We start from the raw sequence: 24,521 nt of genomic DNA, 5'->3' as shown, positions 1-24,521 counted from the left end.
ATAGCTTGTGTCCAAATTGCCTCTTCATTATTTATTTTTTTTTGGTGAAGATTCACCCTGAGCTAACATCCATTACCAATCTTCCTCTTTTTTTGCTTGAGGAAGATTAGCCCTGAGCTAACATCTGTGCCCAGTCTTCCTCCATTTTTTTGTCTATGGGACACCACCACAGCATGGCTGATGAGTGGAGTAGGTCTGTGCTGGATCCAAACCTGCAAACCTGGGCTGCTGAAGTGGAGGGCACGGAACTTTAACCATTCAGCCACGGGGCTGGCCCCCATAAATCATTATTTTTAAAAATAAACTTACAAATAATATCCTTGAAGCATTAGTAAATGTTCATTTTTGTACATTTTGTAAGATTACACTGACATTTTGTTTGATTTTAGTTTTGTGCAGCCTTTAGGCTTAATTTAGATATCTTTGCTCTGTGTTAGTTGTAAATCATTGTTCTTTTGTCTGGCCATTTATTCATAGGCTTTGCATTTCAGTAAATGTGATAATAACTCATATTGTGTATCAAAAGGAATTTTACACATTTAAGCCACCAATAATTTATCTTGAAGAAGGAAGGAAAACTAACCTTTTTGAACTCTTATGTTCTAGGCACTACACTGGGCACTCGTCTATTCGTTTTATTCTCTTAATCTTCACAACTAGAGTTTGTTAATTTAGGTTATTATTCGCTCTATTTTTCCACAGTGGCCCAAAGAGAAGTCAGTAACTTACTGAAAGTCATAGCACTGTTAACTCGAATTGGTGTCCCCTTCTTGTGTCCCGCTCTTCCCATTGCTTCCACATAGCAGGCACTTAAATATTTGGTGATGAATGTCTCAAAGCCCTCTGCCTTTCTAGTGCGGGAGGCTTTTCTATCAGTCCAACCCTTAGTAATAACTTACAAATAAATGAGATAAGATGCACTGTTTTGAATCTGTTTGTGCCTCTTCCGTCAGTTTGTGTAGAGTGCTGTGGGGCTCAAAACGTTTTCCTCTTTTCATGCTTATGTTCCCCTTTTCAGGGCCATAGAACATAGGTCCCATTATATCAGAAAAAGTGTAAGACAAATAAAGAAAAGCGGTGGTGGGGGGAGGGGTACTGTGAAAGGCAGCAGTTTGCCCCTTGTGCCTTTGGGAAGCACAGTCCCACACTATCTCGTGCTTCTCCCCTGTGTGGAACAGTGAGTCCTCACCATGTGTCTTTCCTATAGCCTGTTTCTGTTCCATCCACCACTACCACCATCTGCCACCACCATCACCATCCGCAAGCTGGCAAGGGTAAAGAGCTATGGGTGAGCTGGAAGAGGTATTTTGCTTCACACGTACAGCAGATACTGGTAGAGGTTAGCATATAACGATGTGTGTTACACATTTCCTAATGAGGCTGCTTATATTTAAGTGGAAGTAGTGGTCATTCAGAAGCCCTCCTTGTGCCGTCTTTCTCCCGGAGAGCTCCGCCGCTATACTGGAAACTTTCCAAACTCGTGCTCAGAATGATTGTTCCAGAGTTGTGTGCTACACCCTTTAAAAAGTCCCTTGTAAATGCCCTTGGGCATAACTCTTAGGAGTATTTTTTAACTTTTAACGTTTCTTAGATGTAAACTTGTTTTATAGTTTGAGTCTTTTTTGGAGGGAGGGAAAGGCAGAAGTACTTAAATTCTAAAAATGCATGTTTCTGAGTTGTTTTTAGTAAAATGACTTTCTCCTGCCTTATTCCTTTTGTCCTTTAATTGGTAAAAGAATGGGGAATAAAATCATCCTTGGACTCATATTGCTTTGGTAGAATAGGAATGTTATTTTATAAGCTTTCATATTCTAATATGGAAATAGATGGGGCTGGCCCCGTGGCCCAGTGGTTAAGTTTGCACGCTCCGCTGCAGGTGGCCCAGTGTTTCGTTGGTTCACATCCTGGGCGTAGACATGGCACTGCTCATCAAACCACGCTGAAGCAGTGTCCCACATGCCACAACTAGAAGGACCCACAACGAAGAATACGCAACTATGTATCAGGGGTCTTTGGGGAGAAAAAGGAAAAAAATAAAATCTTTAAAAAGAAAAAAAAGAGATAGAATGGTAAAGTATCGTTACTTTACATGCTCACTCTAATTAGCAATTTCTTTGAATCTACATTGGAATTTGCATTAATTATAGCATTAATTTTTGAAACTTCCAAAGGATGTACCATGTTTTCGCTGGTGGAAGACCTTGAACTTTTACGGCTAGTTTGGTGTATGATTTGGAAGGAAAATCAAAAGCTTAGTTTGCTGCTCACTTCCATTTTGTGTTTTCTGTGTCCTCCATTTGATATGCATATCAGATCCACTCTTGTTTTAATTCCCTTTAGTGAAAGATAGAGTAGAAACTGCTTCTTACCTATAGGTCAGATAAGAATAGTTTAGAGTTCTCACCTGGATTAAAGGGTTACCTTCCAACCATACCACTTGATGAGTGTGATTTTCCCCCCATAATTTACTGGAATAATTCATTTTCTTCATGGCCAAATTGAACCTTTCTATTGGCCGATATTTGCAGATGCTGGAATAAAGTGTAGCTTCAGTCGGCATCTCACACTATGTTGGTTCTGTTCAGCTTCTTTGCATAAATAAAGTTTTTATAAATTGATCCTTCTTAGCACATTTTTTCCCCCATGATCTCTTTCTTTGTCTTGTGTTTAGTTTTTTCTCCCCGACCCTGACTAATATTTCCATTATTCTTTAAAGCTGCATGAATATTTTCATATTGTGGGGATTTGTGAGTCTTTGTAACAAGGTTGTAAAAATAGCTGGATTATCCAAACTTGCTTTACATTTAAGAATATCAGTAATTCATGTGAGTGATACTGCATTTCCTAACAGGAATTAATTTCAACCTGGTAGAAAAATTATTGAAGGTTAGCATGTTGGAAAGACATCCCTAGAGATAAAAAATGAAAGATTTTATTTCCTGTTTTTGTGTAATTCTTTTTGCCTTTAAAGTGTAATATGGTTGACTCCTTTATTGGGTTTTTATAGTTTAAGCAGCAAACCTGTTTCTTTTGTGAGGTGTTTTTCAGATTACTCAGTACTCGATACAGTTGGGGAAATGTTTTCCATATTTTTCCTTATTTAAAAAGACTTTTTAAAACTTATGATTGTATATCTTTTCATATAAACGACTAGAAATAGGACAGGAAAGGATGACAGGATTATAAGAAATTTTTAGAAATTATGAAACTCACTAGTGAAAGGCTCACAGAAGGAAATATACTGCAGAAAATGTCTGTAAGAAATGTAATTGTAATCCTGTACCCTGTGATTGATTCTTGTTTCCATTTTGTCCATGATAGGCTATAAGTTTTCTGACTCTTGTTTCCAGACTGCTTAAGACTTTGAAAAGGGTTGTATCCTATAGTATGAGATGCTTCATGTTTCTTCTATTGATAATTCATGTAGCACATAATTCACAACTTTAAACAAAGTATACCGTTGTAGAATTAGTGTAGATTACTGGGTAGTTTATAGAAAAAAAAAAAAGTAGAAAAATGCTTCAATGATTGTTCTAGTAAATACTTTCACATGAATTTATCTGTCTTTTTTGGTGAAATGATTGGATCAGAGGGCATGTACAGTTTTTAAGGTTTTTAAAACGTGTTTCCAAAGAGCCTTTACAAAGAGTAAAATTGTGAATCAGTTTTACTTTCATTCTTAGCTGTCATTTAATCTTCTATATTTTTTTGGAGAAGTCTTATAGCATTTATGACCCATTTTTATTAATTTTTGTATGAGATGCAAGTTATGGATCCTAAGTTCCTGTGTTTTGGGGGTGGAGGGCATATGGATATCCAGTTGCTCCAGCACCATTTGTTGGAAAGGCTGGCCTTTTTCCGTTGCATTGCCTTTTGTGCCTTTTTCAGATCAGTTGGTCATATATGTGTGGCTCTATTTCTGGCCTTTGTATCTGTTCCATTGATCCACTTGTTGCTCTTCTCACCAGTAACACACTTGATTGTTGTAGTTTTCTAATACTTCTTGAAATGAAGTAACGTTAGCCCTCCAACTTTGATTTCTCTTTTTCAGAGTTGTTTTGGCTATTCTAGATCCTTTGCATTTCCATATGAGTTTTAGAATTAGCTTGTCAATTTCTGTAAAAAGTCTGCTGGGATTTTGAATGGGGTTGTGTTATATCCATTGATCAATTTGGGAGAGAATTGAGATCTTAACAATATTGAGTCTTCTAATCCGTGAACACAGTATGTCTCTCAGTGTAAATGGTTTGTTCCTTTTTATTGTTGAGTAGTATTCCATTGTATGTATGTACCACAGTTTATCTGCTCATCTGTTGATGGACATTTCAATTGTTTGCAGTTTTTGGCTATTACAAATAAAGTTGTTGTGAACATTTATATACAAGTCTTTGTACAGATATACATTCTGTTTTGGTTTGGTGTGGAATGGCTTTTTCATATGGTAGGGGTACTTTTAGCTTTTTATGAAACTGCAAACTGTTTGCCAATGTGATTGTACCCTTTTACTTTTCCATAGCAGTGTTGGAGAGTTCTGGCTTCTTCACATCTTTGCCAACACTTGGTATGGTCAGCCTCTTCATTTTAAGGCTTCAAATAGATATGTAGTAGACATGGTAAGTTTCACTTTTTTGGGTCCTGGATATTTTTACATTCCTGTAAATCGTCTTGAGCTTTGTTCTGGGGTGCATTCAAGTTACTGGGAAATAGTTTGATCCTTTTGGTTGTTGTGTTTATGACTTAATGTATATTTGTTAAATGGATGCAGAGCTGTCGGTGCTCAGTCTAGGGCTTAATTGTTCCCCGTTACTTAGGTAAGACCTTTCTGTGTACTCTACCCAATACAGTGTGAATTATGAGTTTTTCCACTCTGGCTCTTTGTGAACAAGCACTATTTGTGCCCCCGTGTGAGCAGTAGGCATTGTTCCCTCTGATTCTTTCCAGTTGATTCTTTCCCTGGCTTCTGGTAGTTTCCTTATGTGCATTCACTTATTGGTACCGTGCTCAAGGATCACCCTCTGCAATCTCCAGGTTTTCTCTCTTCTCTGGTGCTCTATATTCTGAAGTCTAATTGCTTTGGTCTCCCTGGTCTCTCAGCTTTGTCTCTTCAACTCTGGGAGTCTGCCAGGCTCTGCCTCAGTTTCCCTCCTTGCACTGTTGCCTGGAAACTCCCTCAAGGCAGTAAGCAGGGCCAGTGTTAGGGCTCACCATGTTTGTTTCCTGTCTCTCAGGGATCACTGTTCTTGATTGCCTGATGTCCAGTGTTCCATTGTTGAGAGAATTGATGTTTCATGTAGCTTGTCTGCTTTTTAAATTATTTATTAATTTTTGATTGTTTTGGTTTTTTTCAGACAGGAGGGTAGATTTGGTTCCTGTTACTTCATTTGTCTGGAAGCAGAAATCTTAGTTCTCTTAAAAAAAATTTAAAATTGAGGTATAAAATAGTGGAATGGGTAAAATGTGCAGCTCAATAAATTTTCACAAGTGTATGCATTTATACTTTATTATCACTCAGATCAAGATAGAGAAACTTTCTAATACTCCAGTAGGTTCCCTTGTGCCCATTCCTGGTCACTGCCATCTCTTTCTCCCCAGGTAAGCACTATTCTGGTGTCTGCTACCACCTGTTAGATATTCATGTTGTTAGCTTCATCTAAATGGAGTACCTACAGTATTTACCTTTTTTCGCCTGATTTTTTTCACTCAGCACCATGTCTGTGGGATCCATTTATGTTATTGCTTGTATCAGTTGTTCTTTTTTCTGGCCCAATAGTAGTCATTCTTTTAGTGATGAATGTTTGAGTGATTTCTAGTTTTTGGCTCCAATGAATAAAGCTGCTATGAACATTCTTCAACAAGTCTTTTTGTGTACTTAAGCTCTCATTCCTCTTGGGAAAATACCTAGGAGTGGAATTGTTGCTTCATGGGATAGGTATAAATTTACTTTAGAAAATATTACCCAACAGTTTTCCAAAGCAGTTGAACCAATTTTCACTTCCTTTATATATGTATGGGAATTCCAGTTGGGCTATGTTCTTGATGAAACTTGATATTTTCAGTCTTTTAAATTTTAGCCATTTTGGGATCATAAGATTTCTTTCAGTAGGCCAAAACATAATACCTAGGTTGAGTAATTTGAGGGCTAGGGTGACCAACCATCCTGGTTTGCCTAGAACTGAGGGATTGTCTAAACTCAGGGCTTTATGTTTCAAAACCAGGACACTTCTAGTCACCCCAAGTGAGGCGCTCAGCTGATTTAGTCATTGGGATGTGAAGGTAAAAGCTGGAAATTCACATGGTCACGCCGGGGCTAAGTACAGATAAGGACCTGGGCCAACCTTCCCCAGTGCTGTGCTCTCTAGTTAAAGACAGGGACCTACCCACCCCACCCCCTCTTCCTTCAGGTCTCAGCTTGCACTGTGTTTCTTCAGAGAAGGCTCTCCTGGCCCCTCAGGCTGTGTTAGTTTCCTCTGTCATTCTTCTGGAGTACCCTACATAATTCTATAATACTTAACCACCCTTGAAAGTGTATATTCTTATCTGTAATCCGATCAACCGTAATCTTTATGAGGGCAGGACTTTGATGTCTTCCTCACAGATATCCCTGTAATACTTCGTTAGGCACATCAATAAATTTTCTTTTCTTTTCTTTTGCTGGGAGTAGGGTGTGGTTGTGGGGGAAATAGGTGAAACATATGGCAGGGCAGACTATTAGCAGTTTGATCTGAATGGTGGTTGAATGCTATTGAGGATTTTTTAATCAAAGCAAGGGAGAAACGTGAGTTTGTGTTGTAGGGAGATGCTGGCTGCTGTGTCTGTAATGAACTGGAGAGGATGGTGGTCTGGAGGTGCTGGAAAATTTGGCTACTTCTAATTCTTTTATTTTGTTTAAATTTTAAAATTGATAGCAAATGGAAAAATGCATGGTGGCGTGTTGAGGCTGTATAAAATTCCAGATGGACTTTGAATATATTATAAGATTGGGCAGGCTTTGCCAGATGCAGTGTTCTTGGAATAAATAAATGTAAAGCAGAAATAGCTTAAATTTCTGATGGGATCCTAACTTGCTATAGAGCAACTTATGAGTCATTGTATCTCACAATGTGAAGATAGAATTTCTGTGACAGGTTTCTTGAACCCAGTAAAGTAAAACACCCTTTGCTTCAGCCAGTTTTTGGTTTTCTTTTCAGGTTAGACTTTCAGTTAATATTTCTTTTGCATAGGTCACTTTTCCTGAACACCTTTTAGGGGACCTTGGGTCAAAACAGTTTTTATAATAATACTAAGCTATCCTTTAATTGTTTCTCCAATTTTCTCATAAGTATATAATACAGTTTTTCCAGAGGCTCCATGACATGTGATGACATCATCACTCATGATAATGGATTTTGTGCTTATTTCTTGTGTTTTGAAAATTTCTGTTTTAATTTCTAATATAGTATTGGTAGATATAACCCAGGTAAACAAAAGCTCTTTGAGGTCCTCGATAGGATTTAAGAGCATAAATAGGTCCTGGGACTAAAAAGCTTGAGAACTGCTGGTAAAGATGTTCTGCCAGAAAAATATTTTAAAATTAGTGTTTTATAATAATGATTCTTAACTGAGGCTCAGCTGGCATGACTATACCCCACAGTTTCTAAATCAGGATCTCTAGGGGTGGGGTCTGGATATCTGTTTGTTTATAAAAAGTGAAAACAAATTTTTAATTTGTTTTAATTTTAATATGATTTGCTTTCCTTAATTAGAAACCATCGTTTTAGGAGATAGGAATCCTTTTCCAAATGTCAAAGAAAACCATATTAAAATTCATTTAAAAAATAGTGATAGCAGTTTTTTTTAACCTAGCACTGTGTTAGGCACTGTGTTAAGCAATTTATGTGCTTTATCTTAATCCTCACAATAACTTTATGAGGCGGGAATTATGTACACATTTTACAGATGAAGAAACTGAGGATTACAAGAGTAAATAATTTGCCCGAGGTCACATAAGTAGGAACGTGCAAAACTAGACTTTGAATTCAAGTGCGACTCTGAAACCTAATCTCCCATCCCGCACTCTGTGTTAACTCTCCAAAGCATTGTGGAAAGCACTGCGATGAAATGCGGCAAGCAGAGCGCCTTGAACAGTAGTTTTTTGGTGGTTACTCCACACACTGTTTTGTGTCATAACTTTGTGAGTCTATCCTTGCAGAGGCAGCCTTGAGTGTTACTGATAATTCTTACTTGGTCTACTGTGAACATTTCTTGAGGTTCCATCTCTTTTACTCCATGAGTAAAACAGCAGGAATACAAAGATAAATGACCTTTCTTTGTTCTCGGGGGACTCTGAATCAGATGACTGTCGTGAAGGCATACTGTGACAAGGACCCTAAGCTCCTGTGGGTGCTGCTTTGTAGCAAATAGGAGGGGACTCTCCACCTGGAGACTGGCAGAAGCCTCATAGATCATGTACCAGAATCTCAGAGGCCCTTTGAACTTTGCATTGTTAACTTTTCATCTACTCCAATATTCTCCCTATTTATCTCATGCATTTCCTTTTTTTTTTTTTTTTTTTTTTGCTGGGAAAGATTTGCCCTGAGCTAATGTATATTGCCAGTCTTCCTCTTTTTTTTTTCCTCCTCCCCAAAGCCTCGGTACCTAGTTGTATATTCTACTTGTAAGTCCTTATAGTTCTCCTATGTGAGCTGCTGCTACAACATGGCTACTGACAGACAGGTGCTGTAGTTCTGTGCCTGGTAACAGAACCCAGGCTGCCAAAGTGGAGCGTGCTGAACTTGAACCACTAGGCCATCAGGGATGGCTCTCTCATGCATTTCTTTATAGAAGTATTTGACTCTCAGTTCTTTCCTATTTTTGGTCTTCCAAAATGGACCATTTTTCTATTTTGTTTCCCTCCTTTTTTAATCTTCAAAAGCAAGACTTATTTTTATATTTATAAAAATGTATTTTTATTTGTATGCATTTCAGAAATTCATTAATGTTATACAGAATGACAGTTGAAATTTATATTTTGGCAAAACGATAGAAAGGAGAGAAGGAAGATATATGTAAAGAAATGATTATCAATTTTCGTGGTTATCTTCCTTAAGGGGAAAAAAACAGTTTAACATGTATTAGAGTTTAGTTACAGGCAAAAGAAGTGTTTTCATTCTATTGAATCCTATTCATTTCTTATTTTCGAAGTATTTTTAGGAAGCAGAAAAGAGAAGAATCTAGTGTTTATTATGAACCTACCAGCCAGCTTTGTCTTCCCTTATTATTTTGACATGTTTGCTTCAGGTTCTTATAGTGCTCTGTGTATCCATCTCCAACCCCATTTCCTTCCCAGTTTCTCCATAGGTGAGTTGGTGTCTTAACTTTGGTGTGTTTTTTCCTTCATGTTTTTATAATTTTGCCGCATATGTGTGTATTTATATGGAACATTGTTTTTACATTTTAAAAAGTGAATGTTATTGTATACACGTCCCCTTCTACAGATTGCTTTTTACGCATTTCAAGTTTTCAAGATCTATTCATGTTGGCATGTGAACTTGCTCATTCATTTTTAGCTACAGAAGAGAAATTTACCTGTTCTTCTTTTGACCTTCTGATGTTTCATCCCTGCCCTTATTTTTTTTTTCAGGTTTAGCTTTTTTTCTTTTTGATACAGTTCGCATACCATATAATTCACTTCTTTATTTATTTATTTATTTTTCTGAGAAAGATTCACCCTGAGCTAACATCTGTTGCCAATCTTCCTCTTTTTTGCTGAGGAAGAGTCGCTCTGAGCTAACATCTGTTACCAGTCTTCCTCTTTTTTGTATGTGAGCTGCTGCCACAGCGTGGCCACTGACAGATGAATGGTGTAGGTCTGCACCCTGGAAACAACCTGGGCCGCCAAAGCAGAGTGCACTGAAGTTAACCACTAGGCCACTGGGGCTGGCCTCACCTCTTTAAAAAGGTGTATAGTTCAGTGGTTTTTAGAACATTCACAAATTTGTACAACCACAACCTTATTTAAGTCCAGGACATTTTCATTACTCCAAAAAGAAACCTCATACCCATTAGCCCTCACTCCCCCATTTCCCCTTCCACCCTTCCTCTGGCAACCATTCATCTACTTCCTGTCTCTGTGCGTTTGTCTGTTCTGGACTTTTCATGTAAATAGAATCATATAATAGGTGACTTTTTGTGTCTTTCACTTTCGTAATGTTTCATTTAGTATAATGTCTCAAGGTTCATCCATGTTGTAACATGAAATCATGTCGTTACTTTTTATGGCTGAATAATATCCCATTATGTGGATGTACTACATTTGTTTATCCATTATCAGTAGATAGACATTTGGATTCTTTCCAAACATACTGGTTTTGAATAATACTGCTGTGAACATTCATGTACAAGTTTTTGTATTGACATATGTTTTCCGTTCTCTTGGGTATATACCTAGGAATGGAATTGGTTGGTTGTATGGTAACTCTGTTTAGCAATTTGAGGAACTGCCAAACTTTTACAATGCAGCTGCACCAGTTTACATTCCTACCAATAATGTACAAAGATTATAATTTCTCCCCGTTTTTGCCAATGCTTGTTATTATCTTTTTGATTATAGTTATTCTAGTTGTTGTGAAATATCTCATTGTAGTTTTGATTTGCATTTCCCTAGTGACTAAGAATGTTGAACATCTTTTTATGTACTTATTGGCCATTCATATATCTTCTTGGAGAAATGTCTGTTCCCATCCTTTGCTCATTATTTCATTGGGTTGTCTTTTATTGTTGAATTATAAGAGTTCTTTATATATTTTGGATACTAGACTCTTATCAGATGCTACACAATTTGCAAATATTTTCTTCTGTGGGTTGTCTCTCTGCTTTCTTGATTGTATATCCTTTTAAGCATAAAATTTTTAATATTCAATTTATCTATTTTTTCTTTGGTTGCTTCTGCTTTATTTAGGGTACCATAGCAAAGAGACCATCGCCTCTTCTAAGGTCATGAGGATTTATACCAGTGTTTTATGGTTTTAACTCTTACATTTAGATCTTTGATCCTTTTTAAATTAATTTTTGTATATGGTGTGAGGGTCGAGCTTCCTTCTTTGCGTGTGGATATCCAGTTGTTCTCAGCACCATTTGTAGAAAAGACTGTTCGTTTACCCATTGAATTGTCTTGGCGCCCTTGTCCAAAATCAACGAATTATATGGGCTTATTTCTGGACTCTCAGTTCTGTTCCATTGATCTCTATGTCTTGTCCTTGTGCCAGTACCACACAGTCTTGGTGGTTGTGGTTTTGAAGTAAGCTTTGAAATCTGGAAGATGAATCCTCTTAAATGTGTTCTTTTTTAAAATTATGTTGGCTTTTCTGAGTCATATGTCTACGTGAATTTTAATATTAGTTTGTTAATTTTTGCCAAAAAGTTGGAATTTTGATAGGAGTTGTATTGAATCTGTAGATCAATTTGGAGAGTATTGCTGTCTTAACAATATTAAGCCTTCCAGTCTGTGAACGTTTATTTAGGTCTTTGATTTCTTTCAATGATGTTTTGTAGTTTTTAGTATACAAGTTTTGTCTTTTGTTATATTCCTAAGTATTTTTTTCCTTTTGATGCTATTGTAAATGAAATTATTTTCTTAATTTCAGTTTTGGATTGTGTATTGCTAGCAATGGAAATATAATTGATTTTTGTTGGTTGATCGTTTGCCTGTAGACTGCCAAACTGTTTCCTTTTCTTCACTCAGATAGTTCCCTGAAGTCTCAATTGTCACAAAAATCCTTCTAATTTTATTCAACTTGCTTATTCCTTTTTGAGGATTTTTTTTTTCTTACCACGCAGGCTTGAGTTGCATCGATACTCAGCTATTTTCAATCCAATAATGTGCCTTCAAGCATTTGGCTACTTGTTAAATGCATCTGTAGACAGATTTTTAACTGCCTGGTTTTCTGTACGGTCTGTACCCACTAACATCTTATCACTGTGGGCCGATACTTCATTAAAATAGAGACCCAAGGATGCTTGAGAATAACCTGTGGAGATCTCTACTTCTGCTTGCTCCCCCTCAATCCCTTCCAATAACATGTAGGAATTATAATTCTGATCTTTTCTGAAAAATACCCAGTTTCAGATCAAGTACCTAGAATCAGTAATGGCTCCTCCTTCCCTGGGTTCTGTCCCTCATTGCTCAGGTACCTAAATCATCAGTTGCCTACTCTGGCCCTGTCGTGTCACATGCCCAATCTCTAAAGCTTTGCCTGAGTCCCCAGTTGTAACCTGTTGTTGAGACTGACCTCCCATATCCCATAGCTGGATGCTCTGGTGTTCCCGACTACTCTTGCTAGTTTGGTTTCTTCTCTGACCCTTGCTTCTTGGACGTTGTTCTATCCCATGCTCTCTCAGCCTGCGTATGTAATTAGCCTTGCTGAGCTTTTTGTCCATGGCTTCTTTCGCATCTTGCAGTCTCAAACTTTGAAATTCGTAGGAGCCTTGCTGGGTTACGCATTGTATGGCTTACACTGCTAAAAGAGGAGATACCAGTATTAAGTATAGTGGTATTTATGTTGCTCCTTAAAACTTCATACACTCCCTTTGTATAGTTCCCTTCTGTACTGTTTCTTCCCTCCATGCCCCCCCCCCATCTTATGCTAATAAATTAACGTGCACTGAAACTTGCCCAACGGTAGAGAAAATGCAGTAAATAATTTGGTGTCAGTCTCTTCTATCACTGTATATAGTATGGGACTTCTACTTTAATAACTCTTAGGTAGCAAATTTGATGTTCCATCACACTTGGTGAAATGGAACTATGTTTTGATGATAGTTATATTTGGTCTTTTAAAATTTTCCTTGTCTAAATGCCACTTTTTGCCATTGTGGTGGTTTAATGTTTTTACGATGTTACTGCCATGGGAGTCATTCCTATTCAGAAGCCAATGTAAATTTATGAAAATATATAAATAAAATTTAACTAGTAAATTTTAAATAATGGGTTTCAGATGCTGTTGCTGTAATTTCTGCCTGTGGTTAAGTTGGACTTCAGAGATTTTAGTCCTTTTCACACGATACCAAGGGGTTGCATGAGAAAATAAGATTTGCTGCTTTTACCATTATTTGTTGAGCTTGTTGCTGTTTTAGCTCTATAGGGTACGCATTAAAATTCAGTTAGCTGTGTTTTATAGAACAACGTTTTATCAAATCCTAATTAGGTAAAGAGTATAGTTTTGTTTGTGATATTTCCTGGTGCTAATAGTGCCAAAGCAGCAATAACTTCATTGATCTCCACTGATGAAATGTTGTTAGACTTGCAAGTAAATGGCTCTTTTAGTGCTGTATTTCTGTTTGAATAGTTCATTATAAAGAACAGTCAAAGAATTTTAAATCATGTTATACTGTTTTTGAGCTAGGTGAGTCTTTTTCTACATCAGTTTCTAAATTACTTTTTACAGGTTCATTTTCAATTCATAGTTTTTACAAGTTTGTAGAAAAGCCCATTCATTAGCATCATGCAATTCAAAAGAACTGCTACAATGAGAGGATTTATTTGATAAAATCTCTTTTGTGGTCTGGGTCCATAAATAAGAAATTTATGAGAATTATGAGGAACAAAAATGTGTTGCTGTCTGTGTGTTGCCAATCAGTGTCCAAAAATTAAGGCCTCCAAGGCCTGACCTTGGGCTCTACCTGCTGTGTGAAAGAGCCAGCCACCCCTTCCCCACCTTGTAGTGGTCTCACCTCTGAGTTCTCACTGCTGCCGCTATCCTGGAGCCGCAAAAAATGGTCCAGGTAAGGCTGCAGGGGATCTCTGAGCCTCTAGAGGTATTATAGTTTTAAAAATTTTGTATCTGAAATTAATTGGAATTACATCTGTACATGACATTTGGTCATTTTTTTTTCTTTGAAAAGATTAAAAACAGTGTTAAAAACAATCTCATGTAAAACTCCGTCTCCTGTCTTCCATCCCTTCCTTCCAACCCTGCTTCCCAAAGGCGAACACTTTGAATTGTTTGTTTTTAGTAACTTTTTTGTTCACTGCTTGTCTCCAGCACCTTGAACAGTGCCTGTTTGGGTGCCTAATGAATTTTGGTGAGTGAATGAAAGGTTGTCTTTGCTCTGTTTACAAACTTGATAAATAATGTACTATGTGATTCTAGGTTGAACTTTTTCTCTTGGATAGCATTGCTCTACCATCTTAGCATACAGTGTTGCTAGTCATTGGTGATTCTACTCTGATTCTAGTTTCTTTGCACGTGACCTGTGTTTCCTTTCTGTAAAATTTTGTGGCCTTCTCATATGAGCACTTAAAAAAAATTAAGTATGCTGGGTGTTCCATCTGGACTCTCATCTTGCTCAGTAAGGGGAAATTTTCTCGAGTCATTTCTTTGCCACGTCTTTCCTCACCCCTTTTCCCCTCCAAAAGAGGTAAAGCAATCTGCTCTATTGTTTCTTTCCAGAACCTTCTTTACTGGGATGTTGGACTTCATGAATTGTTCCTTAAGTGTTTTATCTTTTGGTTTTCCATTATGTATCTCATTGTCTTAGTGTTCTGATTTCTGGGAGGCTTCCTTAGCATTACCTTCTAATCCTTCTATTAGTTTTTTATTTGTGTTAGCAAATTTGAAATGTGTTATCCTATTTCTTGTTTTCTGATTATTCTCTTTTTAAATAGAGTACTCTGGGATTCACTTGCTGTGTGGTAGATAGACTTTCAACCCTTTCCTCCTGTTTTTTAGCTCTCATCCCACTCCTCTTTCTCACAGTCCTTGCTGTCTCAAGGGCTAGGTCAGAACAAGCTTTGTGCCTGCTGCCTTCTCCATGCATCTGTCTCTATGCACAGAGATTGTCACTTCCTTCTCTCAGCTAAGTGTTTGCTTTTATTTTTTTTCTTTTGATCTGCTTTCCATCCTCTTAAACTTTTTTGGTTGAAAATCTTTCTTCCGTTGTTGCTTCAGTTTTCATTGTCACTGAGATGTTAATACATTTTAATTGCCGTTTTGGTGTGATTTTTATGGGGGAAGAGGCGATATATGCATGTGTTCCATCTGCCATTTTTAAATTGGAGTACTTCTTCCTTTGAGGCCCTGGTAACTTAATTTTATGATTGTAATTCAAATGACAAGTTAAATACGTAAATTTAAAATCAATTGCTTTGAAGAAAACATTGAATGAAAGGTTGATTGACCTATCTTAATATCCAGATGGATAGTGTGCTTTGTAATAATGAATTCTTTGAATTTTATTTGTAGAAGAAATTGAGGAAGAATCTGAAACAACAGTTGAGGCTGACTTGACTGATAAACAGAAACATCAGTTGAAACACAGGGAACTCTTTTTATCACGCCAGTATGAATCTCTGCCTGCAACACATATCAGGTAAGAACTTTTTGGAAGTTGATCTGAAGTACCCAGTAATATTGAACAATTAAAAAAAACCCAAATCAACTTTCTTTGAAGCATTTTTCAAACTCTCCTCACGATCTTGCTCAAATTAATTTACTAAAGGCTTCATAATGGAATCTTATCTTGGAAACATAGTGTGTATTAGCATATTAAAACCCTGCAGATGTTCTACAGTAAACTTGCCATTTTAACTTTGTTTTCATCCAGACTTTCCCAATTTATTTAAGTCTCTATTAAGTAGGACAATGTCCAGCAGACACCATTTTGAGAAAATGCCGATCTTCTCCAGATTCCTAGAACATGTCAGAGTCATTAGAATCCAAGAACTAGAACCAAGATCTGGTTCCCAGGCAGGTGACTGTTGACCTTGTGGAGTATATGGCTTTTTATTTTCTTTTGAGAACCTCTGGGATGAAAATATTATATTCTTTATTATTCACTGGTTAGCATCTGTCTGTGCTAGGGATGGAATGCAAAAGTGAAAAAATCTAGTCCCTGGTTTGTAGTTTTGCAGTTTGTGGAGGGATGGTGGTGGTCTTTTATGATCTGCTGGTAGTGGTAGAATTTAAGCATAAATACAATTGAGCTGTTTCTTAGCACAGTCTTTAGTAGGTGCATCTTGAAGGTATAACAAAATGTTTGAACTCAAAAGACAGGCACTTAGTGATCCTTAGGGTCAGGAAAACTTGAGAAGGAGTTGGTGTTTACTCACCCTTTGAGAGACTGTGAGGCATGTTTCAGGTAGAGGGAACAGGTGAGCATGGGTGTGTGCAGGACCAGCATGTGTGCCGGGTGGGGGGCGGGAGGGAATGCGGTGTTCTTGTCCCCTTGGGTTAAAGAAATTCCTTAAGCTTTTGTTGACAATCTTTACTTATTTTATTTAGGTCTCTACTAGTCATGATTGTCTTAAAAACTGTTCATATACGGAAATAAAATGTATTAACTTATTTAAGAAATTGGCCCCTCTTCTTTAGCCCCCAGTGTTGGTATTGAATCCAAGTCAGTCTTTATTGGGCTCAGACAGGTTTGGAGACTTCATAAAGCTCTGATTCGGTCCTTGTAACACACACACACCCCCCCCCCCCCCCCCCCCCCCCCCCCCCTTCTCTCTCTCTCTCTCCATCTCTCTCCTGGGACCTTTGTGCATACTTATCTTTTCAGAAATGAACACAGATCTTCTAAGGTAGGAAATGTATGACAAAGATACTGGAATTTCGTTTTCTCCAAATCTTTTCAGAAATAACTTAGTCCCTTTCCATAGTTAACATCATATCATTGCTTTATTTAGGTTTTTTAGGGGGTACTGTTTAGATTGGCTAGAGTTAGTATATTCCATGTGACTTAGGTCCTTTCCTGGAAAAGATAATCAGGCCAGGTAATGTGGGAACGGTCATTTTACCTACCAGTAGGGGTATTTCAAGAAGTAGGAAAGTAGGTCAATTTTTGCTTAGAGAGATAGAACATGAAAACATATTTTGTAATTTTCTTAAGGATGTATGTAACTAATAAATGCTGAAGAGCCGTATGCGTTTATTATTTAGTTGTAAGAAGCTAGAATATGAAGATTCATTTTAAGCTCAAGAAGTTATGTGGCTAGTCATAAGAATCTTGCCAGAAAAGCATCTGACAAATGGTTTTAAAAATGTATCCAAAACACGCAAGTATATTTTTAATTTACCCTCCTGATAGCTTGGAATCTGTTTACAAGTAGTGTTGGTTTCCTTTAACAGATTGCTTGGAATGGAAAAACTAGTGGTTTTTCATCTTCCATAAGGACTGAGAGAGTATATTGAAATATAATTATCAAGACACCCCTGTGTTGAACATAGAAATTACATAGAACACATGATCGTTCAATCACTGTTGAACATATTTCCTGAGTGTGTTTTAGATTAGGGAGCTTATTAAGTGCTTGATAAATAAGACTAGGTCTCCAGCTTGTAAACTCAAGGAGTTTACTGGGTGGTAATTCTTTTGAATTATGATGAAGAGAAACAGACATTTGAGACTTTAGTTTTGTTTTTTTCTTTTCCAAGTTGAGAGGGAGTAGCACAGAGCCATGTTTTCTCATCTGTGGCTCTCATTTCAAACAGCTGAATGGGGTTAGGGGCAGTCTCTGGCCAGAGCGTGGAGCCTGCTAACCAGCCCTCATGCTGGTGTAGAACAAGTGCACGTTGGAGTGACCTTGACATTTTGCTAGTGTTGAAGTCACGCCCTATCTATTTCTGCTATAATAGGAGAAAATTACTGAAGCCCCATTGTTCTTTGGCAGCAAAGAGGGGTAATTTGGTGAATACTGGCTTTTTATTCTCAGGGACATTATCAAGTGCCCAGAATTCCCTTGGTGCTGTGTGGAACATAGGAGAAAACCTGAGTGAGGCGTTGCTGAGGTCCTTTGTAGTTTGTGAGCTATAATATTCACTGGATGCTGTAAGGTTCTCAGAGGGACAGGGAGGGAACTCTTTGTTCCTTCTCATTACACTGGAAGAGAGAGAGTGAACAGGACTGGCACGTTCTGGATGGAGTTAGTGACTCACCTCTTGTTTATGAGATAGATAGGATTTGAACATTCAGAATGCCTTTGGAACATTACTTTTAGGGGGAAGGGGAGAGGCAGCATGCTTCTTGCACAGTGCTCAAGGTCATTAATAGTAGATTATTATTATATAGAGCTGCATACACTATAAAGCACCATAAAATTTATTGTTATGCCAGCTACTAGACCTGTTACCTGTATATATAAGACTGTATTCAATCTTCTGTATAGCCCATGTTTATTGAACTTGGCTTTTAAAAATTCTGACATTTATTAAACCTTTATGATAGGTGCTATTCCGGTTGCTTTACATGTTACTTTATTTAATCCTTACAATGACTTTATAAAGTAGGTCCTGTTATTATCCCCATTTTACAGATGAGGAGACTAAATCACAAAAAGATTAATAAGTAACTTGTCAGTCTCGCAGTTTTTAAATGGCAGATTCAGAAATTGAACCCAGACTGCCTGGCTGTAGATATATAGGATTATGATGTGTATGACTGTAAATGTTGAAAAGCATCAGAGACAGAAAGAAAGCAGTTTAATAACTTGTTGAATAGGTAGGCTCTTTGATTTTCTACTTTTTCGCACAATTTTTCTATTTAGATGCTCAAGTCAAGTGGGCAGAATTAAATTAAAAACTGAGTTAGGCATGTAAACTATACTGTTATACTAAAAGATGATGTTACAATGCTAGATATGCAGTAGCAACTGTGAACTGCCTACTTGATTGGCTGTCTCAGTTTGTGGATATGTCTTGTATATGGTTCAGTGTCAGTTTTTCCACATCTTGAACACACAAAGCTTGGTTTCTTAAAAGCTGCTAATTACAGCATTGTACATGTAATGATTAATGCCTTTTCCCAGCCTCTGGTGCAGCTAGTCATATTTTACAAAGAGCCAGTCCTTTCCTGCCTGCCAACCTTGGGGTCTGGATCACAGCCTTTGAAGTTAGGCTTCATTGTGTCTTAAAAGCATTTCCTTAGGTACCTGTTGATTATTGGTCTCAATTTGTCCTACGTTAAGGGCTTTTGGACCTAATGATTTGTTCTAAGTTTGTCTTGTTATGAGGAGTGAGTGGTGGTAGAGAAACCATTATATCCATGCCAGTAGACATGACCCTCGTTCAGAGCATCGCTGGTGAGGATTCTGTCTACCTCATTGCTTCACCTTGACTGTACTTTTCAAAAAGCCCAGAGAGAGCCAGCTCTGATGGCCTACTGGTTCAAGTTTGGCGTGCTCCATTTCAGCCATGCTGCGGTGGCGGCTCACATGGAAGAACTGGAAGAACTTCTAACTAGAATATGCAACTATGTGCTGGGCGTTGGGGATGGGAGCTTGGCAACAGATGTTAGCTCAGGGCAAATCTTTCCCCAGCAGAAAAAAAACAACAACAAACAAACTGGTTGAAATTTCAGTCCTTTAAAAAAAAAAAAAGTCCAGAGAAGCTATTCCAGAACTAAATTTGATGTCAGTAGTAGGGTAGGTCTTGAAAGCATAGGTGCACATAGTATACAATCAGTCTCTTAATGGCAGGGTGCTTTAGTGAAAGCCTTACATTCTTTTTCTTTTAAGCAGTTTTTGGGTTAGGTTTCCAGAATATAAACATCATCATAATCATCATTATTTTGCTATATAGAAGACTGACTACAACCATAAATTGTGAACTTTTCTTGGTTTAAGTGATGCCACGTTGCTTCTGCATGGTCTCCTCACCTTCAAAACAGGGAGCTTTCTTAATTCAGTTGAAAACGTATCTTGAGCAGCTGATAAAAATCTCGGGGCTTATGTGTAATTTGTCTGGATTGTTCTGTTCAGACATCGTCTTAGAGGGTAGGATTCTTGAAGGTTGGTATCTTTTTTTCTTTTCTCATGCCTGCTTTGGAGCACAGTGCACAATAGTCAGAATTTTAAGCTTTCATAGTTTGCATTTAATTTTGCTTTTGTTCTTTTAGGAAATGAAACTCATCAACAGATAATAGAATAATCTCTTCTCAATTACTACGGACCTTAAATGAAATTTCAGATGGTGCCTTTCTCTTTTCATGAGAATTAAAGATTGGAATATGTGGAATCACAGGTTGCTCAGTATTCTAAGGGAGAGTGAGTTACTCAGAGTCAACATCAAGCTTTCACATGGAGAGCTAGGCTAGAAAACCATTTTTGTGTACTTATTATTTGTCACCAAACAGAATGAATTTATGAGCACTATTTAGCAACCGTGAGAAAGGGAGAAATGGAAAAGTTTTTAGCCAACAAGAGTGATCTGGGGGATGGAATACTATAGTTCTTGTCTTTTTTTCTTTTCTTTAAAGATTTGTATTTTTCCTTTTTCTCCCCATTTCCCCCTGGTATATAGTTGTATATTTTTAGTTGTGGGTCCTTCTAGTTGTGGCACGTGGGATGCCACCTCAGCATGGTTTGATGAGCGGTGCCATGTCTGCACACAGAATCCAAACCAGCGAAACCCTGGGCCGCCAAAGCAGAGCCCACAAACTTAACCACTCGCCCACGGGGCCGGCCCCTAGTTCTTGTCCTAATACCAAGTGTTGGCAAGGGTATGGAAATACTTTTCTGCACTGGAGTGTTAGTATAATAAGAAAAACCAGTCAAATTACAATGTTTGCATATCCTATTACCCAGCAATTCTGTTTTTTGGATTTGTAACTATCAGAAGTTCTCATGCAAGTTTGTAGAGATATATATACTGATATGTTTATTGCAGATTGGTTTTATTTTTTTTTAGTGATTTTTACTTTGTGAATAAATGAGATCATTTTCGTTAATAAGCATGTATCTGCATCACAAATGTAAATCGGAACTTGGTATTTGATAGATATCAGAATTGTTTTAATATCAAAATGCAAGTAACTTTCATCTTTATGCTTTTCTGTATTTCCGATTTTTCTGAAATGAAAACACATTAGATATATAATGGGTAAACGTGTTAATTTAAAATTTGCACACTTTAGACATTAGATAGAGAGGGAATTATCCCATTTTGCATTCGTTTTTATCCCCTTCTTTGCCTGACAACATGACTAGTTCTGATGAAGCCAGTATAGATGGAAACCAACTGAAAACTCCTGTTTATCCTCCCTTCCCCAGTAGTAAAGTAGTAACATTAATTACTATTACCATTTGATAGCAGACCTGTTTCTAATTTAGGCATACATTTTTCAGGTATTTTTGTTGCAAAATGCTAAATTTCCTTCAAGAATTATTCTGTCAGTTTATATTCCCAACACAATGCCCATTTTGCTGTTCCCTCGACATTACTGCATATTAAAATTTTAAAATAAACTGTTTATTTTCTGATAATGAAAGAATTATAATTTATTGTTGAAGTGTGGAAAATACAGAAAGAGATGCACACTCTCTCTGTCACACATACGTAAGCACACACCCCTGTAATTCCTTCCCCTCGCAGCCTTGACATTTTGGTGTATCATTAATGCATCTTTCCTTCGTTGGGTTTTGGCTGCACATTGCCGGAATTTATCTGCAAGGGTAGAGGAGCTGTGTTATTCGTGTGTAGCTTCCTTTCTTGTGAAGTAGTGCTTATTCTTCAGAAGTGAGCTATTGTCGTCTTTGCTCTTTTTGGATTGGTTGGTTTGTTTTTAAATATGTGAGAAATACGGTTGGAAAATGAATAATGGAGCAGCAGGAAGAGGGGAGGATGTTTAAATAAAAACTGGAAAAATTCCATTCTTGAGAAGTTAACAGACGGGCCGATAGGTTTGATATATATGAAGAAGCAGAATGAAACTAGAGTAAGAACACTTTGTTACTCAGAAAGAGTGCTCATTCAAAAATGAATCCAAGTGTCACTGTCTTGGAAAAGGCAAAGATTTCTGAAGATTATGAAGGTATTCTCCTGTGTTTTTTTCTTGAAGTTTTGTTTCACTTTTTGTATTTGTCTGTTTTTATGTATATGGTGTAAAGAGGGGTCAATTAGAAAACTAAGTTTAAAAAGATAGCATTTACAATATCATCAAAAAACACCAAATACCTAGGAATAAATCTAAGGAAAGACGTGAAAAAAAGAGAAAGATGCGTAAAAACTCTGCGTAGAAACTAGAAAGTATTGCTGAGGGAATTAAAGACTTAAGTAAATGCAGGATAAGTAAATGCATGACAGTCTGTCAGTTTTCCCAGATTCGTCTGAAGATTCAATACAATTTCAAAGAAAAGCTCAGCATGGTTGTGTGTGTGTGTGTATAAATATAAATATGTAAACTGAGACGCACATTCCAAAATTTATGGGAATGGAAAGGACCGAAAACTGAAAACGAGAAGTTTCCAAAACATAGTTCATGTGGTCCCGAGTGTCCCTCTGTACCTTTTCAGGGGCTTCGGGAGATCAAAACTATTTCCATAAGAGTGAAAGATCATAAGATCTGCCTTTTCCCTGTAAAAAAAGCAAAAAGCATGTACAAAAGCAGTGGTGGGTAAACTGCTGGCAGCTTAGCACGAATCAAGTCAGTGGCACCAAACTGTGCTATAGTTGTCACTGTATTCTTCACCTCTATGCATTTGCAATAATAAAAAAAAACACTACAAGTTTCACTTACGAATATTCTTGACAAACAGTACAATTTATTAATTTTGATAAATCTTGACCCTTCTTGTCTGTTTTAAAAAATGGAGATAAATTCTACAACATCAAATTAACCCTTTTACTGTGTACAGGGTACAATTCACTGGTACTCCAGTACATTGACAGTGTTGTGTAGCCATTACCTTTACATTGTTTCAAGAGATTACACGTCTTTTTAATGTTCTATGTGGTAAAATGGGAAGTATACATAAATCATGGTTGCTGCATATGGAAGTGAGATGGTCGTCTTGAGGAAAAACCTCATGGGCTTGTTTGAACTGTGAACTGAACTAGTTGCCTTTTTTGTGGAATACCATTTTTACTTGAAATAACCACTGAAAGACAAACTATGGTTATTTAGACATGAGTATTTGGTGGATGTCTTTTGAAAATGAAGTGAACTTGTTACGTGAAGATCTAGTTGTTTATTAAGCCAGACATTAAAGAGATTTGCAAAAATATAAAACAGTGCTACTGTTTCCATTAATTTGGAAAATATTGTAATTATTCCTAACAAATATTTGCTAATATGTAATGTTTATTTTTATTTTAATTACTAAATGTTTACGTTTTTAAAAAATTTTAATTTCTGACATGGTAAATATTGATGGATATAACCCACAAAGGCAAAAGTTTGGGAGCCAGGCAAGTGGCCTAGTGGTTGAGTTCATGTGCTCTGCTTCAGTGACCCGGGGTTTGCAGGTTTGATTCCCAGCCACAGACCTGCACAGCACTCATCAAGCCATGCTGTGGAGGCGTCCCACGTACAAAACAGAGGAAGATTGGCCCGAATGTTAGCTCAGGGACAATCTTCCTCAAGAAAAGAATACAAAAATAAAGGTTGGGGAGGATTGACAGCAGATGTTAGCTCAGGGCTAATCTTCTCACCAAAGAAAACAGGCAAAAGTTCTTTGAGGTCCTCAGTCATCTTTAGGAATGTAAGAGATCATGAGACCAAAAAGTTTCCGAATCATTGCCAAAGTCAGTCTTGAAGAACAAAAATATTAGAGGCTTATATTTTTAGATAGTGAGACACTTTGTAGAGTTACAATAATTAAGGTAGGGTGGTATTAGTAACTGGGTTGAGAAATAAACCAGTAGAATAGAATAGAAAAGCCAGAACAGACCCACATGTATAATACAAGTTGATATTTGCTGGAGGCATCCCTGCAGTGTAGTGGGCACAGGGTGGTCTTTTCAGGAAATGGTGTCAAGTCAGTTGGATTTGGCTGATTGTATCACTGTGGTGCCCTTTACCATGTTCCTCTCTCCCTATGTTTCCTGTCAGTTGGTAATTAGATACATAGGGTGCGGTTCAGTTGTGTGTGTGTGTGTGTGGGAAAGAGGGAACTGCAAAAGACAAGAACTTCTTCATAGGTGGTACCGTATATCAGGAAGTGTATAATATCTTTTTTCTGGATGTTACCGGCATTTGATGATTATTGCCTAGAGATCCATTAATTCATAGTTACAGAGTGGTGATATTCTAATTACGCTGTTACTTCTTCATATACTAGTTGGAAGACTTCTGTGTTTTTTGGTTCTGTTCTTAATTTTAGGGTTTTTTTTCCCGTTTTATTGAAAAATAATTGACATACGTAATTTTAGTTTTATGTTTTACTCTGTAATACCTTAACAGCAGAGGTTCTCAACTTTATCAGACTCAACCTCTCCTTTACGTGTATATATATATATTTTAAAGATTGGCACCTGAGCTAACAACTGTTGCCAATCTTCTTTTTTTTTTTTTTTTCCTGCTTTTTCTCCCCAAGTCCCCCCAGTAAATAGTTATATATTTTAGTTGTGGATCCTTCTAGTTGTGGCATGTGGGATACCGCCTCAGCGTGGCCTGACGAGTGGTGCCATGTCTGCGCCCAGGATCTGAACCAGTGAAACCCTGGGCCACCGAAGTGGAGCGCACGAACTTAACCACTTGGCCACGGGGCCGGTCCCTCCTTTACATATTTTGAAATACTTCCTATATTATTCTGAAATGAAATTCATAGATAA

At 37.4% G+C, this 24,521-nt stretch overlaps 1 protein-coding gene across 9 annotated transcripts in view; it reads left to right on the top strand.

The window, feature by feature from the left end:
- Positions 1 to 24,521, top strand: part of MTA3 (metastasis associated 1 family member 3) — a 186,658-nt gene that overhangs the window by 68,311 nt on the left and 93,826 nt on the right. For all 9 annotated transcript variants that reach the window (XM_046661216.1, XM_046661215.1, XM_046661214.1 and 6 more), the window contains one exon: positions 15,219 to 15,345. In XM_046661216.1, coding sequence (XP_046517172.1) covers positions 15,219 to 15,345 — 127 coding nt within the window. The remainder of the gene's footprint in view (positions 1 to 15,218; positions 15,346 to 24,521) is intronic.

Source organism: Equus quagga, chromosome 5 (assembly GCF_021613505.1).
Source record: "Equus quagga isolate Etosha38 chromosome 5, UCLA_HA_Equagga_1.0, whole genome shotgun sequence".
Classification (NCBI taxonomy): domain Eukaryota; kingdom Metazoa; phylum Chordata; class Mammalia; order Perissodactyla; family Equidae; genus Equus; species Equus quagga.
The sequence above is the reverse complement of the archived record's forward strand: the minus strand, read 5'-3'. Positions and strand labels throughout refer to the sequence as shown.